This window comes from Macaca thibetana, chromosome 11, assembly GCF_024542745.1.
Source record: "Macaca thibetana thibetana isolate TM-01 chromosome 11, ASM2454274v1, whole genome shotgun sequence".
Taxonomy (NCBI): Eukaryota; Metazoa; Chordata; class Mammalia; order Primates; family Cercopithecidae; genus Macaca; species Macaca thibetana.
In genome coordinates, this window is record NC_065588.1 from 124,773,577 (window position 1) to 124,789,631 (window position 16,055).

Here is a 16,055-nt window from a genome sequence, read left to right on the forward strand (position 1 = left end):
TGGCAGTTCCCCTGTACAAGCTCTCTTGCCTGCCACCATGTAAGACATGCCTTTGCTCTTCCTTTGCTTTCCTCCATGATTGTGAGGCCTCCCAGCCATGTACTGTGAGTCCATTAAACCTCTTTCTTTTTCAAATTTCCCAGTCTTGGGTATGTCTTTATTAGCAGTGTGAAAACAGACTAATACACTCCCCTTCTATCTTACACAGAAATTAGTGTAGTCAGATAGCCTTCTGCACCATGCTCTTTAACTTATCAATATATTTTTGAAAGCACTCCATATTGCTTCATACAGATCTTATTCCTTTTTTTATTGCAGCTCGTGATACTCTGCTATGTGTGTAGTTTATTCAACCATTTTTCTACATAGAGGTATGAAGGTTGTGTCAAAATATTTTGCATTTAAAACCAATTCTGAGGCGTGAGCCACCACGCCTGTAATCCTAGCACTTTGTGAGGCCCAGGCAGGCAGATCACGAGGTCAGGAGATCGAGACCCTCCTGGCTAACACAGAGAAACCACGTCTCTACTAAAAATACAAAAAAATTAGCCAGGCATGGTGGTGGGCACCTGTAGTCCCAGCTACTTGGGAGGCTGAGGCAGGAGAATGGCGTGAACCCGGGAGGTGGAGCTTGCAGTGAGCTGAGATCGCACCACTGCACTCCAGCCTGGGTGACAGAGGGAGACTCCATCTCAAAAAAAAAAAAAAAAAAAAAAAAAAAAAGTGTTGCAATAAATGATCTTGTGTGTATGTGTTTTCTAATTGCCAGAGGTGTATCTTCAGAGTAGATTCCTAGAAGTAAGATGAAAGAGTCAAAGAAAAATGCAAATGTAATGCCAAGTTCCCTTCCAGAAAGGTCGTACCACTTTTCATTCTCAGCAGCAATACACTAAGACTGCCTATTGCCTGTCGACTTCCCAACAGTGTGTGTTATACTTGGTCATTTTTGTCAGTCTTATAGGTAAGAGGTGGTATTTGTAGTTTTCATTTGTATTTCTCTAATTGTGAGTGATGCTCATTAGTTTTGAATATATATATCTATATATAAACAATTTTAATATATTTTTGTGACTATCTGTTCATATCCTTTACTCACTTCTCTCTCAATTTTTAAAAATCTTTTTCCTCAAATTTCAAGATCTGTATATTAGGGCCATTAGCCCTTTTAATGTGATACATGTGTTGCAAATATTTTCTCCCAGCTTGTCATTTCCCAGCAATTTTTTAAATTATATAGGCAAATTTTTTAAATTGCATTTAGATTTTGAGTCATAATTGTGAAGCTCTTCCTACAGCCAGGTTATAGAGGAATTCATCCATGTTTTCTTTAGTGCTTGAAAGATATAACTTCTTTGATTTATATTGCTGATCCATTTGAAGTTCAGTCTTATGTATGGTGTGGGGTGTGGATCTACTTTTTTCTTAATGGTTGTACAGTTGTCCTAGCACCAATGATTTAAAAGTCAACGTTTGCAGCAGAGGTGGTGGCTCATGCCTGTAATCCCAGCACTTTAGGAGGCCGAGGTTGGAAGATTGCTTGAGCCCAGGAGTTCAAGACCAGACTGGGCAAAATAGTGAGACCCCATCTCTATTTAAAAAAAAAAAAATTATAAAGAAGAAAAAAAAGGCTATGTTTACCTCCGGATTTGAGATGCTACCTTTATCACTGACTAAACTTCCATATGTTCTTAGGTTTATTTATGGACTTTATACATTGGCCTGTTTTGCTATTTATGTACCAGTGCCATTAAGTACATTTTAAACTCATGCCAATTATTCATAAAATACCCACTTTACTCCTATAGGTAATTTACCATCATTCTGTTAAGTTGAACTCTATGAAATTGCCACCATTCAACGAATCTTACTCTACAGAATTCTCATTTTCACATGTTTCAACCTAATATAAGTCTATGCATAATTCACCGACCATGTAGAATCGTTTTAATGACTTATTCCAGAAAGAATATAAAAATTCTAGCCAAGTGGACTTCAGAATTTCTATCCTTCATTTCTAAATGGCCTACAGACCTAACAGCTAATGAGCAGCCCATTAATAATCGTGTCTTTGATTTTTTCTTTTCTTTTCTGTTTCCCTTTCTAGTGATAGAGGGTCACGGGGTCACAGACAACATACAGCGATTCTCCTCACTGCCACCTTACCTACCTGTGAGCTACCACATCCTCCGAGCAGAGACCTCCTTCTTCCTCAAGGAAGCCGGCCAGGACCTGCTGCGCAACTCCAGCCTGCAGTCGAGGGTGGAGTCCTTCTTTACCTACAAAACCAGGCAGCCCCCAGTGCTCAATGCCAGCTACGGACCCTTTTCTGTGGAAAAGGTTGTGCCTCTGGACTTGATGTTGACTTCAAACTTTTTAGGTCCAACCAGTAAGTTTAGTTTTGATTGGAAACTGAAAGCCCACATCCTGCGGGACAGAGTCTACCTGAGCCGGCCCAAAGTGCAGGTTCTGTTCCACATCGTGGGCAGAGACTGGGACGACCGCAGCGCCGGGGAGAAGCTGCCGTGCCTGAGGCTCTTTGCTTTCCGAGAGACCAGAGAGGTGCGGGGCAGCTGCCGGCTGAAGGGGGACCTGGGGCTGTGTGTGGCCGAGCTGGAGCTCCTGTCCAGCTGGTTCAGTGCCCCGACGCTGGGTGCCGGGAGGAAGAAGTTCGTGGACCAGCCGGAGGGGACCCCCGTGGAGCTCTACTACACCGTGCACCCAGGGGCTGAGCGAGGGGACTGTGCCGGGGGTGACTTCAGGAAGGGCAACGCCATCCGTCCAGGAAAGGATGGGCTGGAGGAAACCACGTCCCACCTGCAGAGGATCGGCACGGTCGGCCTTTACCGGGCCCAGGACAGCGCCCAGCTCAGCGAGCTGCGTTTGGATGGTAACGTGGTCATCTGGCTGCCTTCCAGGCCAGTCAAGCAGGGAGACGTGGTCACGGCCTATGTCACCATCTCCAGCAATTCCTCCGTGGACTTCTTCATCTTGAGGTAGGTGCCATGCTTGTCCCTGCTCATCTTTGGCATGGCTGGTGTGAGACTGGGTTCCATGCGTGGCAGATAGATATTCAGGAAGCGTCGATTTTCACTATCTTCGGGCACTGTTCAGCATTAACAGGGGAAGGCTAATTATGCACCTGCCCACATACTGTCAACAGCTCTCCTTCCACCGTGGGTTATGGAGGGAAGAAGAGGCAAAGGGTGGGCGGAAGTTATATCCAAAAGGATCTAGACAGAGTCATCCGCCTCTCTAGACCTTCAGTTATCCTCACACGTGGAGAGGGACGTGATTCTTTTTCTGCTGTGGATCCTTTGATGTGATATCACTGGAGTTGCATGATTGAAAGTCCATGTTCAAGAAGCCCAAGAAAAGGCAGAGGAGTGATGAGCTCTCACTTTGGGTATATACGTGGAAAGAGCCAAGCATAGTACCTTTTTTTTTTTTTAATTAGGTGATGTTAAATGTTGCCAGTTAGTGTCTGGGAGGCCTTAGCGCATGAATTAAGCAACAATTAAGCAAACATGCCGGACATAAAACTCTTCCGCAAAGGTATTCCATCTTGTAAAACAAATAAACAAAGCTGCGGGATAATCCACCTACTGTCACCATTGCAGATTCAACAGAGAGCAGCATCCAAGCTCTAACAGGGCTGCTCTGTCACTCTGTATAATGATTCTAAAATTTGGTACAGGAGCACATGTTTTCTGAGGATAATTAATACTGGGGTAAAATTCATTTAAAGCAAATCCTCTTAAAATGTGGACTAAACTGTCATAATAATGAAAAAAGTATTTGTTTGAAATTTGTTTAAAAAATAAATTGGATAAAAATAAGTTTTTTTTCCTGTTATGGTTAGGGAGTTAGGTTGTAATGGCAGCTATGTTTTGTTAGAATTCTCGTCAGAGTAAAGCCTTAATCACATTTTGAATGAGTGGCTTGGAAAAATATTTGATTTGCAAGCTAGAATGATAGCCTATCACACCATGTTTCATTTCTGTTTAACTTTTGTAATATGACTATAAGGATGCTTATTTTTGAAGTTTTTTTGTTTTGCTTTTGTTTTTTCATTTATAAAAAGGTTCAGAGGTTTCCATTAGTTTCTCATCCTAGTCCTTCAGATTTAAATAACTGTCTTCTGAAGTATACATCTTGTCATCGTCTTTGTAGTTTTGCCTTTCAATTTTTAAATGAACCAATTTTGCAGATCTTCATTTGCCAGTGTTTTTTGGATAGGCTTGGAGGACTGTTATGCCATCCCTTTCAGCAACGTCATGAAATCCTACATCTTTTTATGAGATTTATTGTACAAAGATTCGCATGGCACTGGCATTGTGAACCTTGGTGGTCAGTGAGGGACGTGCTGGGAAGGAACAGGTCTCGCTGTCAGTGTATCCGGAGCTTATTGAAAGTATCATGACCTTGTCACTGAGGGGCCAGGAAGCCAATATTCAGATAAAAGGATCTGCATATTGTGTTTGTTTCCCCCTGGCTTGGATTCAAAAAGATACTGATCAGCTGGGCATAGTGGCTCACACCTGTAATCCTAGCACTTTGGGAGGCTGAGGCGGGTGGATTGCCTGAGCTCAGGAGTTTGAGACCAGCCTGGACAGCATGGTGAAACCCCGTCTCTACTAAAATACAAAAAAATTAGCTGGGTATGGTGGCATGTGCCTGTAATCCCAGCTACTCAGGAGGCTGAGACAGGAGAATCACTTGAACCTGGGAGGTGGAGGTTGCAGTGAGCCAAGATCACACCACTGCACTTTAGCCTGGGCAGCAGAGCGGGACTCCATCTCAAAGAAAAAAAAAAAAAAAAAAAAAGGTACTGATCTGGGAGATCTGAGTTTAATTTTTGGTAAGTCCCTTTGCCCCCTAAGTTTCAGATCAATCACGAAATAAATGCAACTATGTCTGGCTTCGGAAGCTGGAGACAGAAAGACGGGGAACTGATGTCATGCTAAGTCGTTGTAAAATTTTAGAGTCATCATCTTCCCCCTTGCACTTCGTTCATGTTCCTCTTCGGGAAATGCAGGGTCTGGTGTCTACCAGGGTGAGCTCAAGCCGAGCCACCTGGGTCCCTAGGTCTGAGGTGCACAACCTTCCAGCTGCACCTGGAAGGGATGCTTAGATAGGGCTCTTCAGAGAGGAGGATCTGTTTTCTGAATTTTTCATCACAAAGAGAGTCATGGTGGTGGTGAACAAAGGTCTTCCAACCAGCTGACCTCAATTCTGATCCCATCTCTTTTACTTACAGCCTTTTACTTGTGATGATAGGCAAGTTAACTAACCTCTGCGTGCCTCAGTTTCCTCCTCTCTAAAGCAGATGTAATTATAGTACCTGCTTCCATGGGTTGTGAGGATTCAGTGGACTAATATTTATTTGCAAGGTGCTCATAACAGTGTCTGGTGCACTGAAACTTCTCTGTCAACATTGAATATTACTAACAGGGCTGTTTTTAAACACCCATCAAACCTTCAATAAGCATTGAATTCTGTCTTCGCAGTAAGTGGACATTGTGTGTTGTGTGAAACAACTACTAAATTTATTCTGAAAATTCTATTATTCCCATTGTCCTATGATGTTGTTTAAAGGGCAGTGTCTTTGTATAGTGACAGGAGCGTTTGTAGCACAGAGGTTACTAATGGCGTGGTTCTGGGGGTAAGACTTAGTCACATGAAAGGGCACTGCTTAGTGCCGTCAAGGGCAGCAGCTCTATTCCCTCCCTTCTGATCTTTCCCGTCACAGATCAAAGTCCTGGGGAGAGAAGATCCGCCTCACTCCCTGTTCACCAAGATATGGCACGTGTTATATTTCCTTACCTCAGGTTTTAAATTCGAAGCAAATTTCCTAAGAGCTAAAAGCAATTGCTCATGAGAAAGTCTGAGCAGCAGAGTTTCCCCAAACACATGTGCAAATGCCAGTCCTTGTGTCTCAGGCATGTCGGAATTCAAAGAATAGGGAACAAACCAACCATCTGAAGACCCGTCTTTGAGGTTCGTTCTTATTCTGAAGATGGAATTTCAGTAATTAAAAAGGGACGTTATGGACGGCATACACATTTCAGAGTCTTGGCTTAATTTGAGTTGCCAAAATGATCAGCAGGCAACAGTGTGTCAACTGGAATTTTGCTCTGTGTGGAGTCTCTCTGTTTCTCTCCTTCCCTTAATCTCCCTCTTTCTCTCCCCCTCTCTCCAATTCTCCTGTTTTCCCAACATGGCTGAAGGTTTTTCTTTAAAAAAATTAAGGTTTTGTGTTTTTAAATAATTACAGATTTGTAAGAAGTTCCAAAAATAATACAGTGATCTTCCGTAGACCCCTCCCCCAACTTCCACTGGTAGTAACACCTCATATAATCATAGTACAATATTGAGGCCAGGAAACGGTCATTGGCATAACATTATTAACTAAACCACAGAGGATGTTTGGGTCAGAATGTAGGTCTTAGGACACCTTATCTCTTTCCAGCTTATCTGTGACTGAAGACATTTTCAAAGGCAAGGAAGTTCAGTTGGAAGAATTAGTTCCTTGAACACCTGCCCAAGTCTCTCAGTGTCCATTAGGAAAAGATGAGCTCGGTCTGCTTCTCTGGGGTTTTTTTTTTTTTTAGGGAATACAGAGAACTTCCTTCCTGTGCAGAGATGCCCATCTTTGCAGGCCCCTAGATACGTTGTGTGTTTCTGTATCATCAATGCAATGTGCAAGTATCCAACCATGCCCATTTGCCAGGCATTGTTCTACAGCAGTGAATGAAACAGGCAAAGCTTCCTGTCCGAGTGAAGCTTATGTTCTAGTAGGCAAGATAGACATAATCAAAATGCACGTGTGTACCAAGAAGTGACACAACCGAGGGGTGTAGTTAGTACAGTCTCCAAGACTGCATGCCCTTCTTTCTGAATCTAGTATTTGCCAAGAACCCCGTAGGTATTTGAGCACCATCTGCCTTAAGCTAGATAACATCCGAGAGGCCCTCAGAGAGCTTAGCCTCCAGCCAGCTGGTGAAGACAGAGTCCCTGGAATTCCATCCTGCATAAAATGAGCTTTATGAACGGCACACTCTCCAGGGTGGGTGGGAAGGCTCTGGACTTCCGCGTGTTGGCTCACAGCTGTGTACAAGAGATGTTCAATGCTAGACGCTAAGCGCCATGGAATTGCAGAGTGTATACAGGCTTTGTGTTCAGTTGTCATTCAGTTCTTATAATGTTACAATGAAAAGTTTTGTTTTCTGCTAGCATACCTCTAACATCCTGAGAGCCCCTACTTATCTTGTTTTTTTTTTTTTTTTTTTTTTTTTTTGGCAAAAAGAAAGACAGGTCACTGTTTCCAAGCCTTCTCCTTTTCTAGCTGGAATTTTAAAACTTTGTTCTGCTTTCATTGTTTATAATTATTTTCTTTTGATAGCCCAAATGCTAAACAAACAAAACAGTGGTTTTCCATTTTCACTGTGGATACGATATTTCTTTTCATTCACTTGGTAAGTATTGACTCAATTCATATGGACTGACCCCTGCCCATTTGTCGGGCATTATTCTACAGCCCTGAATGGAATCGGTGACCCCCCTGCCTGTGTGAAGCTGATTTCCTAGTGGGGGAAGATAAAAATAATCAAAATTGGGTTGGGTATGGTAGCTCACACCTGTAATCCCAGCACTTTGGGAGGCCGAGCTGGGTGGATTGTCTGAGGTCAGGAGTTCAAGACCAGCCTGGCCAATGTGGTGAAACCCTGTCTCTACTAAAAATACAAAAAAATTAGCTGGGCAGAATGGCGGGCACCGGTAATCCCAGCTACTTGGGAGGCTGAGGCAGGAGAATGGCTTGAACCCGGGAGGCAGAGGTTGCAGTGAGCCAAGATCATGCCGGTGAACTCCAGCCTGGGTGACAAGAGTGGCACTCTGTCTCAGTAATAATAATAATAAAATAATAATAATAACCAAGTAAACACAATAGATAGTGATAAGTGGCTTAGGAAAAAATGGACAAGGGAGGAAGAATGGAAAGTGCTGAGAATACAATTTAAGGGGACAGTCAAGGCAGGCTTTGTTGAAAAAGTGGCATTTGAATCAAGTGTGGTCTTGGCAGGGAAACATGTGCAAAAGTCCTGGGGACACTTGCTTGGTTTGTTTCAGGAACAGTAAGGAGACAAATGTGGCTGAAACAGAATGGAAGATAGGAGAGGTCGGGGGAGGTGAGCTCTGAGGGGAGCTGGGATTCACATCACCTTGGACTTTGTGAGCCGTTGTAAACGCTTTTATTCCAGGTGAGATGGGGACTACTGGAAGGTTTTGAATAAGGAATGTCACGATGTAACTTATTTTTATGTATTGCAGTAATCTAGGTGAGAGAAGGCAGAGGCTGGGATCAGGATAACAGCAGCAGAGGTATAAATGAGTGTCCAGATTCTGGATTAATTTTAAAGCTAGGACTGATGAGATTTGTGGGCACACTTGTGTGAAGGAGGCACAGAGCATCAGGACGCTGGGGATGAAGGGCAGAGCTGCCATTCTGTGATGGAAATCGTGTGGGAGAGGCAGGTTTTCACTTCCTAGATAATGTATTATAATTTTAATGCAATTAAAATGTACTTTGATGCTTAAAATCATTGTTTTAAGGAAAAAATATTCAAGAAGGAAATAATATAAGAGGATATACACAGATGTGGGAATAATAGTGAAGTTGGTATGAGTCTCGCTGAAGTTTGGGAACCAACACTGTATTTTTTTCATTGCAGTAGCTTTAGGGGGTGTAAGTGGTTTGGGGCTATAGGGATGAAGTACACAGTGGTGAAGTCTGGGATTTTAGTGCCCCTGTCACCCAACTGGCATACGTTGTACCCAATAGGTAACTTTTCATCCCTGAACAGCCTCTCACCCTCTCCCCTTCTGAGTCTCTAGCATCCATTCTAGCACTCTATATGCCTCTGTGTACACATAACTAATTGCAGAGATATGGAATCAACCTAAATGCCCATCAGCCAATGAGTGCATAAAGAACACGTGGTGTGTATATCATCCAGATCTCTCCAGCTGCCTCCACCTTTGGCTGCTGGTTAGATCACAGGAGAAAACCACCCAGGACACAGAATGTCGGATCACCGAGGTCCATGGCTTGTTCTTTTCTATTGGGAAATTCATGGAGGACATGCAGGGAGACCTTGAATGATCTCTCCTCACTGAGAAACCCAGAGACTTTCTGTCTTCCATGGGTCTTCGCACAGTGGCTTCACTGAGGGGGCCTGGACTTCTTGGAAATATTTATGGGACTAATAACATACGTGTAAACTTGGCATGAACCTTCTTGGCAAGATCATTTTCACAAAGGACAGTCTTCCATGAGCAAAAAGAAGCAGACTGAATTTTGTCTGCAACTTCACAAAGTGAATTCAAAGGCAACCCTTGCTTTATAATCAAATTAGTTCGTGAGACCCAAAAGTCAAGATGTGGAAGATGGAACCTTTGTTTCTTGTAGCTATGATGTTATTTTGGAAGCCTATTTTAAGAAATAAAAAATAATTACCAACATAAATGAAAAACACATATGCAGATAGGTTTTACAAATATGAGTGTGTTGATTCACGAGGGTAAGCCCTTTTTCCATCTCTCTGTTCACTGCTATATCCCCAGCCCGTGGTGTATGACTTGGCACAAAATAAAGCCCCAGCAAACATTCACTGAATAAATGCAAAACCAAATGCCTAATATCAAACCTATTTCATAAACATTCCTTTTCATGGATGTTTTCTTTCATAATTAACTGAGCCTTCTTGAAATAAAGATCAGGATTCCTTAGAGAAAGCGTAGGCATTATTTACTTTTCCAAGGATGTTCCAAATATGTTGACAATGGAGGTCATCAGTTCTGAAAATTATCTCAGCGTACGTCCGTGCTCCTGAGCCCCTGGGGATGTTGAGGATGGGACGACTTCCACATGACTGCCTCCCCAAAGCCTAGCTTAGTCGGAGCTCACGGAATCATTCTGCTGTCAAAATCAGGGTTAGGGGCTGGGTGCAGTGGCTCACGCCTGTAATCCCAGCACTTTGGGAGGCTGAGGCAGGTGGATCACAAGGTCAGGAGTTCGAGACCATCCTGGCTAACACGGTGAAACCACGTCTCTACTAAAAATACAAAAAAAATTAGCCGGGCATGGTGGCGGGCGCCTGTAGTCCCAGCTACTCCGGAGGCTGAGGCAGGAGAATGGAGTGAACATGGGAGGCGGAGCTTGCAGTGAGCTGAGATCGTGCCACTGCACTCCAGCCTGGGCAACAGGGTGAGACTCCATCTCAAAAAAAAAAAAAAAAAAAAAAAAAAAAATCAGTGTTAGTTTGACTCAAGTTGCAGGTTGTAAGTAGGTAGGTCAGTCTTGACCCTGCAGGTTATTAAAGCAAGGAACTTGGGGATAGGGGGACGTGAAATGTTTGGCCTTGTCAGTAAGCAATGAAATAGATACCTAAAGAGCAGAGGCAGTGATCATTCATCCTCTCCAATTTAAAATAAGCTCTCTTAATTGAACAATGTGATTCATAGACATGGAAGAGATTTGTTCTCTACTTGTAACCAATTCCAAACCCTGCATTAGGGATGCTAAGAGAGTCATAAAGCATCGCTCTTGACTGGGAGATTATACTCTGCTGCTAACATGAATTTCTGTGCAGTAAATAGACACATCCCCATGTCTCAACGCAGTGAAGAGAGATGCTTAGCATAGGGACTGGCTTCTCAGCCTCAATGTCATCAGCATTTGGGGCCAGCTAATTCTTTTGTGTTGGGCTGTCTGGTGCATTGTAAAATATTGAGCAGCATCCCTGGACTCTGCTCAATAGAGAAAATCCAGTAGCACCCCTCCACTTCTGCCCCAGTTCTGACAACCAAAATGTCTCCAGACATTGCTGACTCTTCTTTGGGGGACAAAATCACCCTGGTTGACAACCACGAGCCTACACCATTGACTTGCAGAGAATATAGATATCTGGGTGGTCTGTGGGATGTGGGTCTTGTGATGGTCCTCAAACATCACTGAAAATAGAACAGCAGTTACATGGCTTCTTTGTCCTTTGCTGGGCAGGTTTTGTGTGTCAGGACTGATAATGGAGCCTTCAGGACATAAATCCTAAGAGGTTCGTTTTTGAAGTAAAACACTGTGAAATAAGGAGGTAGTCCTCTCTCATGAGTAAAAACGGAACGAAAGAGAGACTAGATGCCAAGCATGCAGTCTTTAATAGCCCTTGCTTTGCAGGAGTGCACTCAGAAAGTAAGACAGCAAAGAGCCGCTTCTCAGCTTTGGCACAGAAGGTGATGTTCTTTCCTAGCTGTGTATGGGACCTTCTGGTTCATTAGTTCTGTCCTGCTTTGACTGGTGGATGAAGCCCAGTCACATCAGTCACTGAATCTCCCCCAACCAAGGCAACACCATGCTGTGCGTGCTTAACCGCAGCGTATGCCCTCACCATGTTCCAATAAACAAAAAGGATGAAAGGTTGACGCAGGGAAGAAAGCCTTTGAAGAAATGTGCTAAGATTTATGCAAGAATACTGAGAGAAGTATTATTTTTCCAACCAGGATGAGGTTTGTAGGTGGATTCATTTCTAGAGTCTCAATGTATGTCAAGGAAATTCAGGTAGAGTTGAAAGACTGGCTTTTGCCTATAGTCCCAGCTACTCCGGAGGCCAAGGTGGGAGAATTGTGTGAACCTGGGGGTTCAAGTCCAGCCTGGGCAACATAGCAAGACCCTGTCTCTTATAAAAAAAATAAAAGTGGGTTTCACCTCCTTTAAAAGGACTCTGGGGCCGGGCGCAGTGACTCACACCTCTAATTCCAGCATTTTGGGAGGCTGAGGCAGGTGGATCATGAGGTCAGGAGATGGAGACCATCCTGGCTAACACAGTGAAACCCCGTCTCTACTAAAAAAAAAAAAAAAAAAAAAATGCAAAAAATTAGCCCAGCGTGGTGGCAGGACCTGTAGTCCCAGCTACTCAGGAGGCTGAGGTAGGGAATGGCATGAACCCAGGGGGCAGAGCTTGCAGTGAGCCGAGATTGCATCACTGCACTCCAGCCTGGGTGACAACAGAGTGAGACTGTGTCTCCAAAAAAAAAAAAAAAAAAAAAGGGACTTTGGGAGGTTAATCCCTTGCAGACTAAACCTAAGTTTCTAACCAGCTCAAGGCAAAAAGCAGAGTCACAGATTCCCATGGAAGGGTTAGGGGTGGGATTCATGGAACATGCCTGTTCTAATAGACAAACACCAATCATGGCTGCTCCTTTAAAAGGGCTTTGGGGCCGGGCGCGGTGACTCACACCTGTAATCCCAGCATGTTGGGAGGCCGAGGCAGGCGGATCATGAGGTCAGGAGATTGAGACCATCCTGGCTAACAGTGAAACCCCGTCTCTACTAAAAAAAAAAAAAAATACAAAAAATTAGCCCGACGTGATGGGCTAATGGCTGCTCAGAAGTGAGTCTCCTACTTGTGCACGAAATATACATAATTACAAAATACATAAATGTTCACAGCAGCTTTCCTTTTGATAGCTGAATAATATACCACTGTGTGCACAGATCACCTGATGAACGAATGAGCAAAATGTGATATTTGCATGCAATGAGATATTATTCGGCCATAAAAGGAATAAACCACTGGTACATGCTACAATATGAATGAACCTTAAAAACATGATGCTAAATGAAAAAAAAAAAAAAAGCCAGACACAAAAGGTCACATATTACATGAATCCATTTATATACAATGCCTAGAATAGGCAAATCCATAGAGACAGAAAGTAGATTAGTGGTTCCCAGGACAACGGGAGATGGCATGTGGGGAGTGATTGCCAATGGGTTTGGGATTTCTTTTTGGGGTGATAAAAACATGTTGAAATTAGGTAGTGGTGATGGTTGTGCAACTTTGTGAATATACGAAATACTGAATCGTATACTTGACAGAACGATATCCCAAGAGATGATGTGTGTCATAGAAAAGGCTATTGACCTTGACTTTTCTTTATTGCCTCTAAACTAACTACACGTTAAACATTGAGCCAATTTTCAAAACTTTATCCTACAGATGGTTTTTCCATTGGGCGGCCACATGTTTTGCTTTGCCCATTACTTGACAAGGTTCTTAGGACCAGACCACTCTTTCTAATTTTTTATTGTGCTTTGTACTGTATCACATTTAGAAACCCCTTCAACATTTTTGATTAGTGAGAATGGCCAAAACAAGGACCAGCCAACTTCAATCAGATACGTGAGTTGAAGGTGGCAAATTCCACGCCTATATGGCTGGCCAGGGATACAGGTGAGGGAAGCTCCCAGGGGAGAGGGAGAGGTAGTAGTAAGAGGATATTGGAAAGGGCCTCAGCATCCCTTCACTATAATCTCCATCAGCCAGGCCCTCAGGCCACCCAGATCAACACATAATCTAGTGAAGACACTAGATCCATGATGCAGACACAGTTCTGATGGAAACTCCCCACCTGCACACCACGGCCAGCCTTTTGTACACCCTGTCCCCTGCCCCTTGGCACTCATCTGGGAGGGTCCACAGTGAATGGCACTCACATGTGTGCCCTGTTAAAGAGAGCAGCCACATTACAAGTCTCCTTGATTTCAACCAGAGTTACTGGCTCTAAAGAGAAATTGGAAATGGAAGCTGACAGCAGAATGGCTTCTCAACCACCACTGTGCAGTCTGGGGGCCTTGACTGTGTCTCTCGGTTTACATCATGCCTCAAAGCAGAAGGATGCATCAGTTTCCTGCAGCTGCCGTAACAAATTGTCCCAAACTTGGTGGCTTGAAACAACAGAACTTTGTTCTCTCACATTTCTAGAGGCCAGAAGCCTAAAATCAGGGTGCTGGCAAGGCCATGCTCCCTCCGAAGGCTCTAGAGAAGGCCTTCCCTTGCCTCTGCTGGCTGTCCTCGATGGTCCTTGGCTTGTGGCCACATCTATCCAATGCCTGCCCCGTCTTCACGTGAATTTTCTCTCTGTGTTTCTCCTTTGTGTCTCGGTATCTTTGTCCTTTCTCTTACTAGGACATCCGTCTTTGAATTTCAGACCCACCCTCATCCAGAAGGCTCTCATTTGGAGACCCTTAACTAATTCCATCTGCAAAGGACCTTTTTCTGGATCAGGTTGCGTTCTGAAGTTCCAACTGGATGTGAATTTGGGGATGGGTGGAAGGCAGCATTGAACCCATGACCGAGAAGACAGACTGCCTGACGTGCTTCAGAGCCTGCCACTCTGTCTTTCCCTGGTTCTTTTCAATTGCCACATGCCCCTTGGCAGCACCAGGCCATGTTCCCTGCGGTGGAAAAGCAAAGTTACAAATGGGAATCTGGACCTTCGCCACGTGGAGAATAAAATCCTGTCCGCCAGAGGAGTCTAGACCTCACTCTCAAATCCACTCTTCTAATTACTGAGCACAGCCTGAGTGCATGCCGTTATAGCTTCATTTCAGGAAGCGAAGCTTTTTCTTATCTATTTGATATCTGAGGATATGAGAAACCGTCAGAGGCGTTGTCCAGATACCTGGCTTGCCCTGCATGATCGTCGGCTCTTTCCTTCCTACTGGGCGTAATAAATCGCCGGATTGAGTGGATTCCTCAGGAGCAAGCTGACCGTTCCCAGCCTCCTCATTAGCAGAGGAGACCCTAAAACACGACCAAGTTTGCACTGACTGCAAGTTTGGAGCTAATTCAGAGAACTCTGGAAACTCATTTTCCCACAGTCTGTCTGAAATTCATTTCCCCTGTTGAATGTCTCCAAAGGAAGGGTTTGTTTTCATTTTCTTCAGCTTGTCATTTTAAATGTATTCTTCTGGAACAGAGAAAAGGAACAATTTTCTTTCTGCTTGGGAAGAAGTAAAGAAATAATGTTTCCTGCTCCATCCCCTGTCCCCCTCCGCAGCTCCCCACAACACATCTGGGTTGCCAGGCAGCCCAGCTCCCGTGAAACATTGGAGAGCGATTTTACTGTTGTGGGAAACATTTAAACATAAAATTGACTCGAGCTCTGTGAAAACAGAAAGGAACCAGAGCCCTTCTGACCCCGAATTCTGCCTTCTTTCTTCCACATTCTTTAGCCCATTTAAGTGTCGTCTGAGTTTTCGAGTTCTCCAAATCACAGCTTTGTCTGTTGTGAAAGATGTAGCACATGGATTAGTGGACCCGTGACATGTAGTCCCTTTCTAACTAAAAATTTGTGGGGAGCAGAGGCGGTATAAGGTGGCAAGTAATGATTTCAGAAAGCACGCTAGGTACTCCAGTGTTCTGGGTACTAAGGTAACTTTAGAGTCCCGCATGCTGGCACTTGTTTGTGGTTATGTCATTGCTCTAGGGTTCCTGAATATTGCAAACCTGCACCCTTTATGTCTTGAAACTCCAAAAGTAATTAACTGAATTAAAATCTTGGATAGAAAGAAAAAAAAAAAGCATCCGTATTTCCAAAGCATTTTGATTATTTTGATTGCATCATGCTTGTTGAAAGTCTTTCCTGGAACCTCCTTGCTGTATCAGCTTCTATTTCCTGTGCTCCTAGAGCAGCGGGGCATGTTTTTTTTCTGTGTTTATTAGTCCTTTCAGTTTCTACTTCCAAAGGTATGTATATATTTTTAGGAAAGGTGGTAGCCTGGAAGTGGGGACATCCAGGAACACAGGAGGAGGACGCAGTGTAGACGGGATGGAGAGGGAGGGAGGCGGCAGGCTGTGGGTCTCAGGCTCAGCCTAGGACACTTCCTCCAAGGCTGGAGCCTCCTGATTCCCCTTCCCCACTTTCCTCCAGGGTGGGATCCAAGCTCTCGATACTCCACTCAGCTACATTAGGTGACCACACATCCACCAGGAGTTTCTTCCTCCGTCACCTTCCCGTTAAGGCACTCGGCTGGAGAAGCCCAGCATACTCCCCCCCGGCTTGTGGCTCTCACTCAAATGGAAACACTCCTCAGTACAATGTGCAGGAGACTGAGGCCATCTCTCAAGTTCCTCTAAAATACCAGTGCCCGTTGTCGTGTGCTCTGATATTGCAGGCACTGCGGCCATGCTTTCCTGACGAAGCCTTCTTTCTGTTGA

General features: G+C 44.1%; 2 protein-coding genes across 2 annotated transcripts in view; both read left to right on the forward strand.

Annotated features, from left to right (window-relative positions):
• The window catches only part of TMEM132C (transmembrane protein 132C), a 435,395-nt gene that overhangs the window by 141,008 nt on the left and 278,332 nt on the right, over window positions 1-16,055 (forward strand). The window contains exon 2 of the mRNA XM_050748580.1: window positions 2,105-2,993. Coding sequence (XP_050604537.1) covers window positions 2,105-2,993 — 889 coding nt within the window. The remainder of the gene's footprint in view (window positions 1-2,104; window positions 2,994-16,055) is intronic.
• Window positions 1-16,055, forward strand: part of GLT1D1 (glycosyltransferase 1 domain containing 1) — a 582,479-nt gene that overhangs the window by 17,347 nt on the left and 549,077 nt on the right. The gene's annotated exons all lie outside the window — the stretch shown is intronic.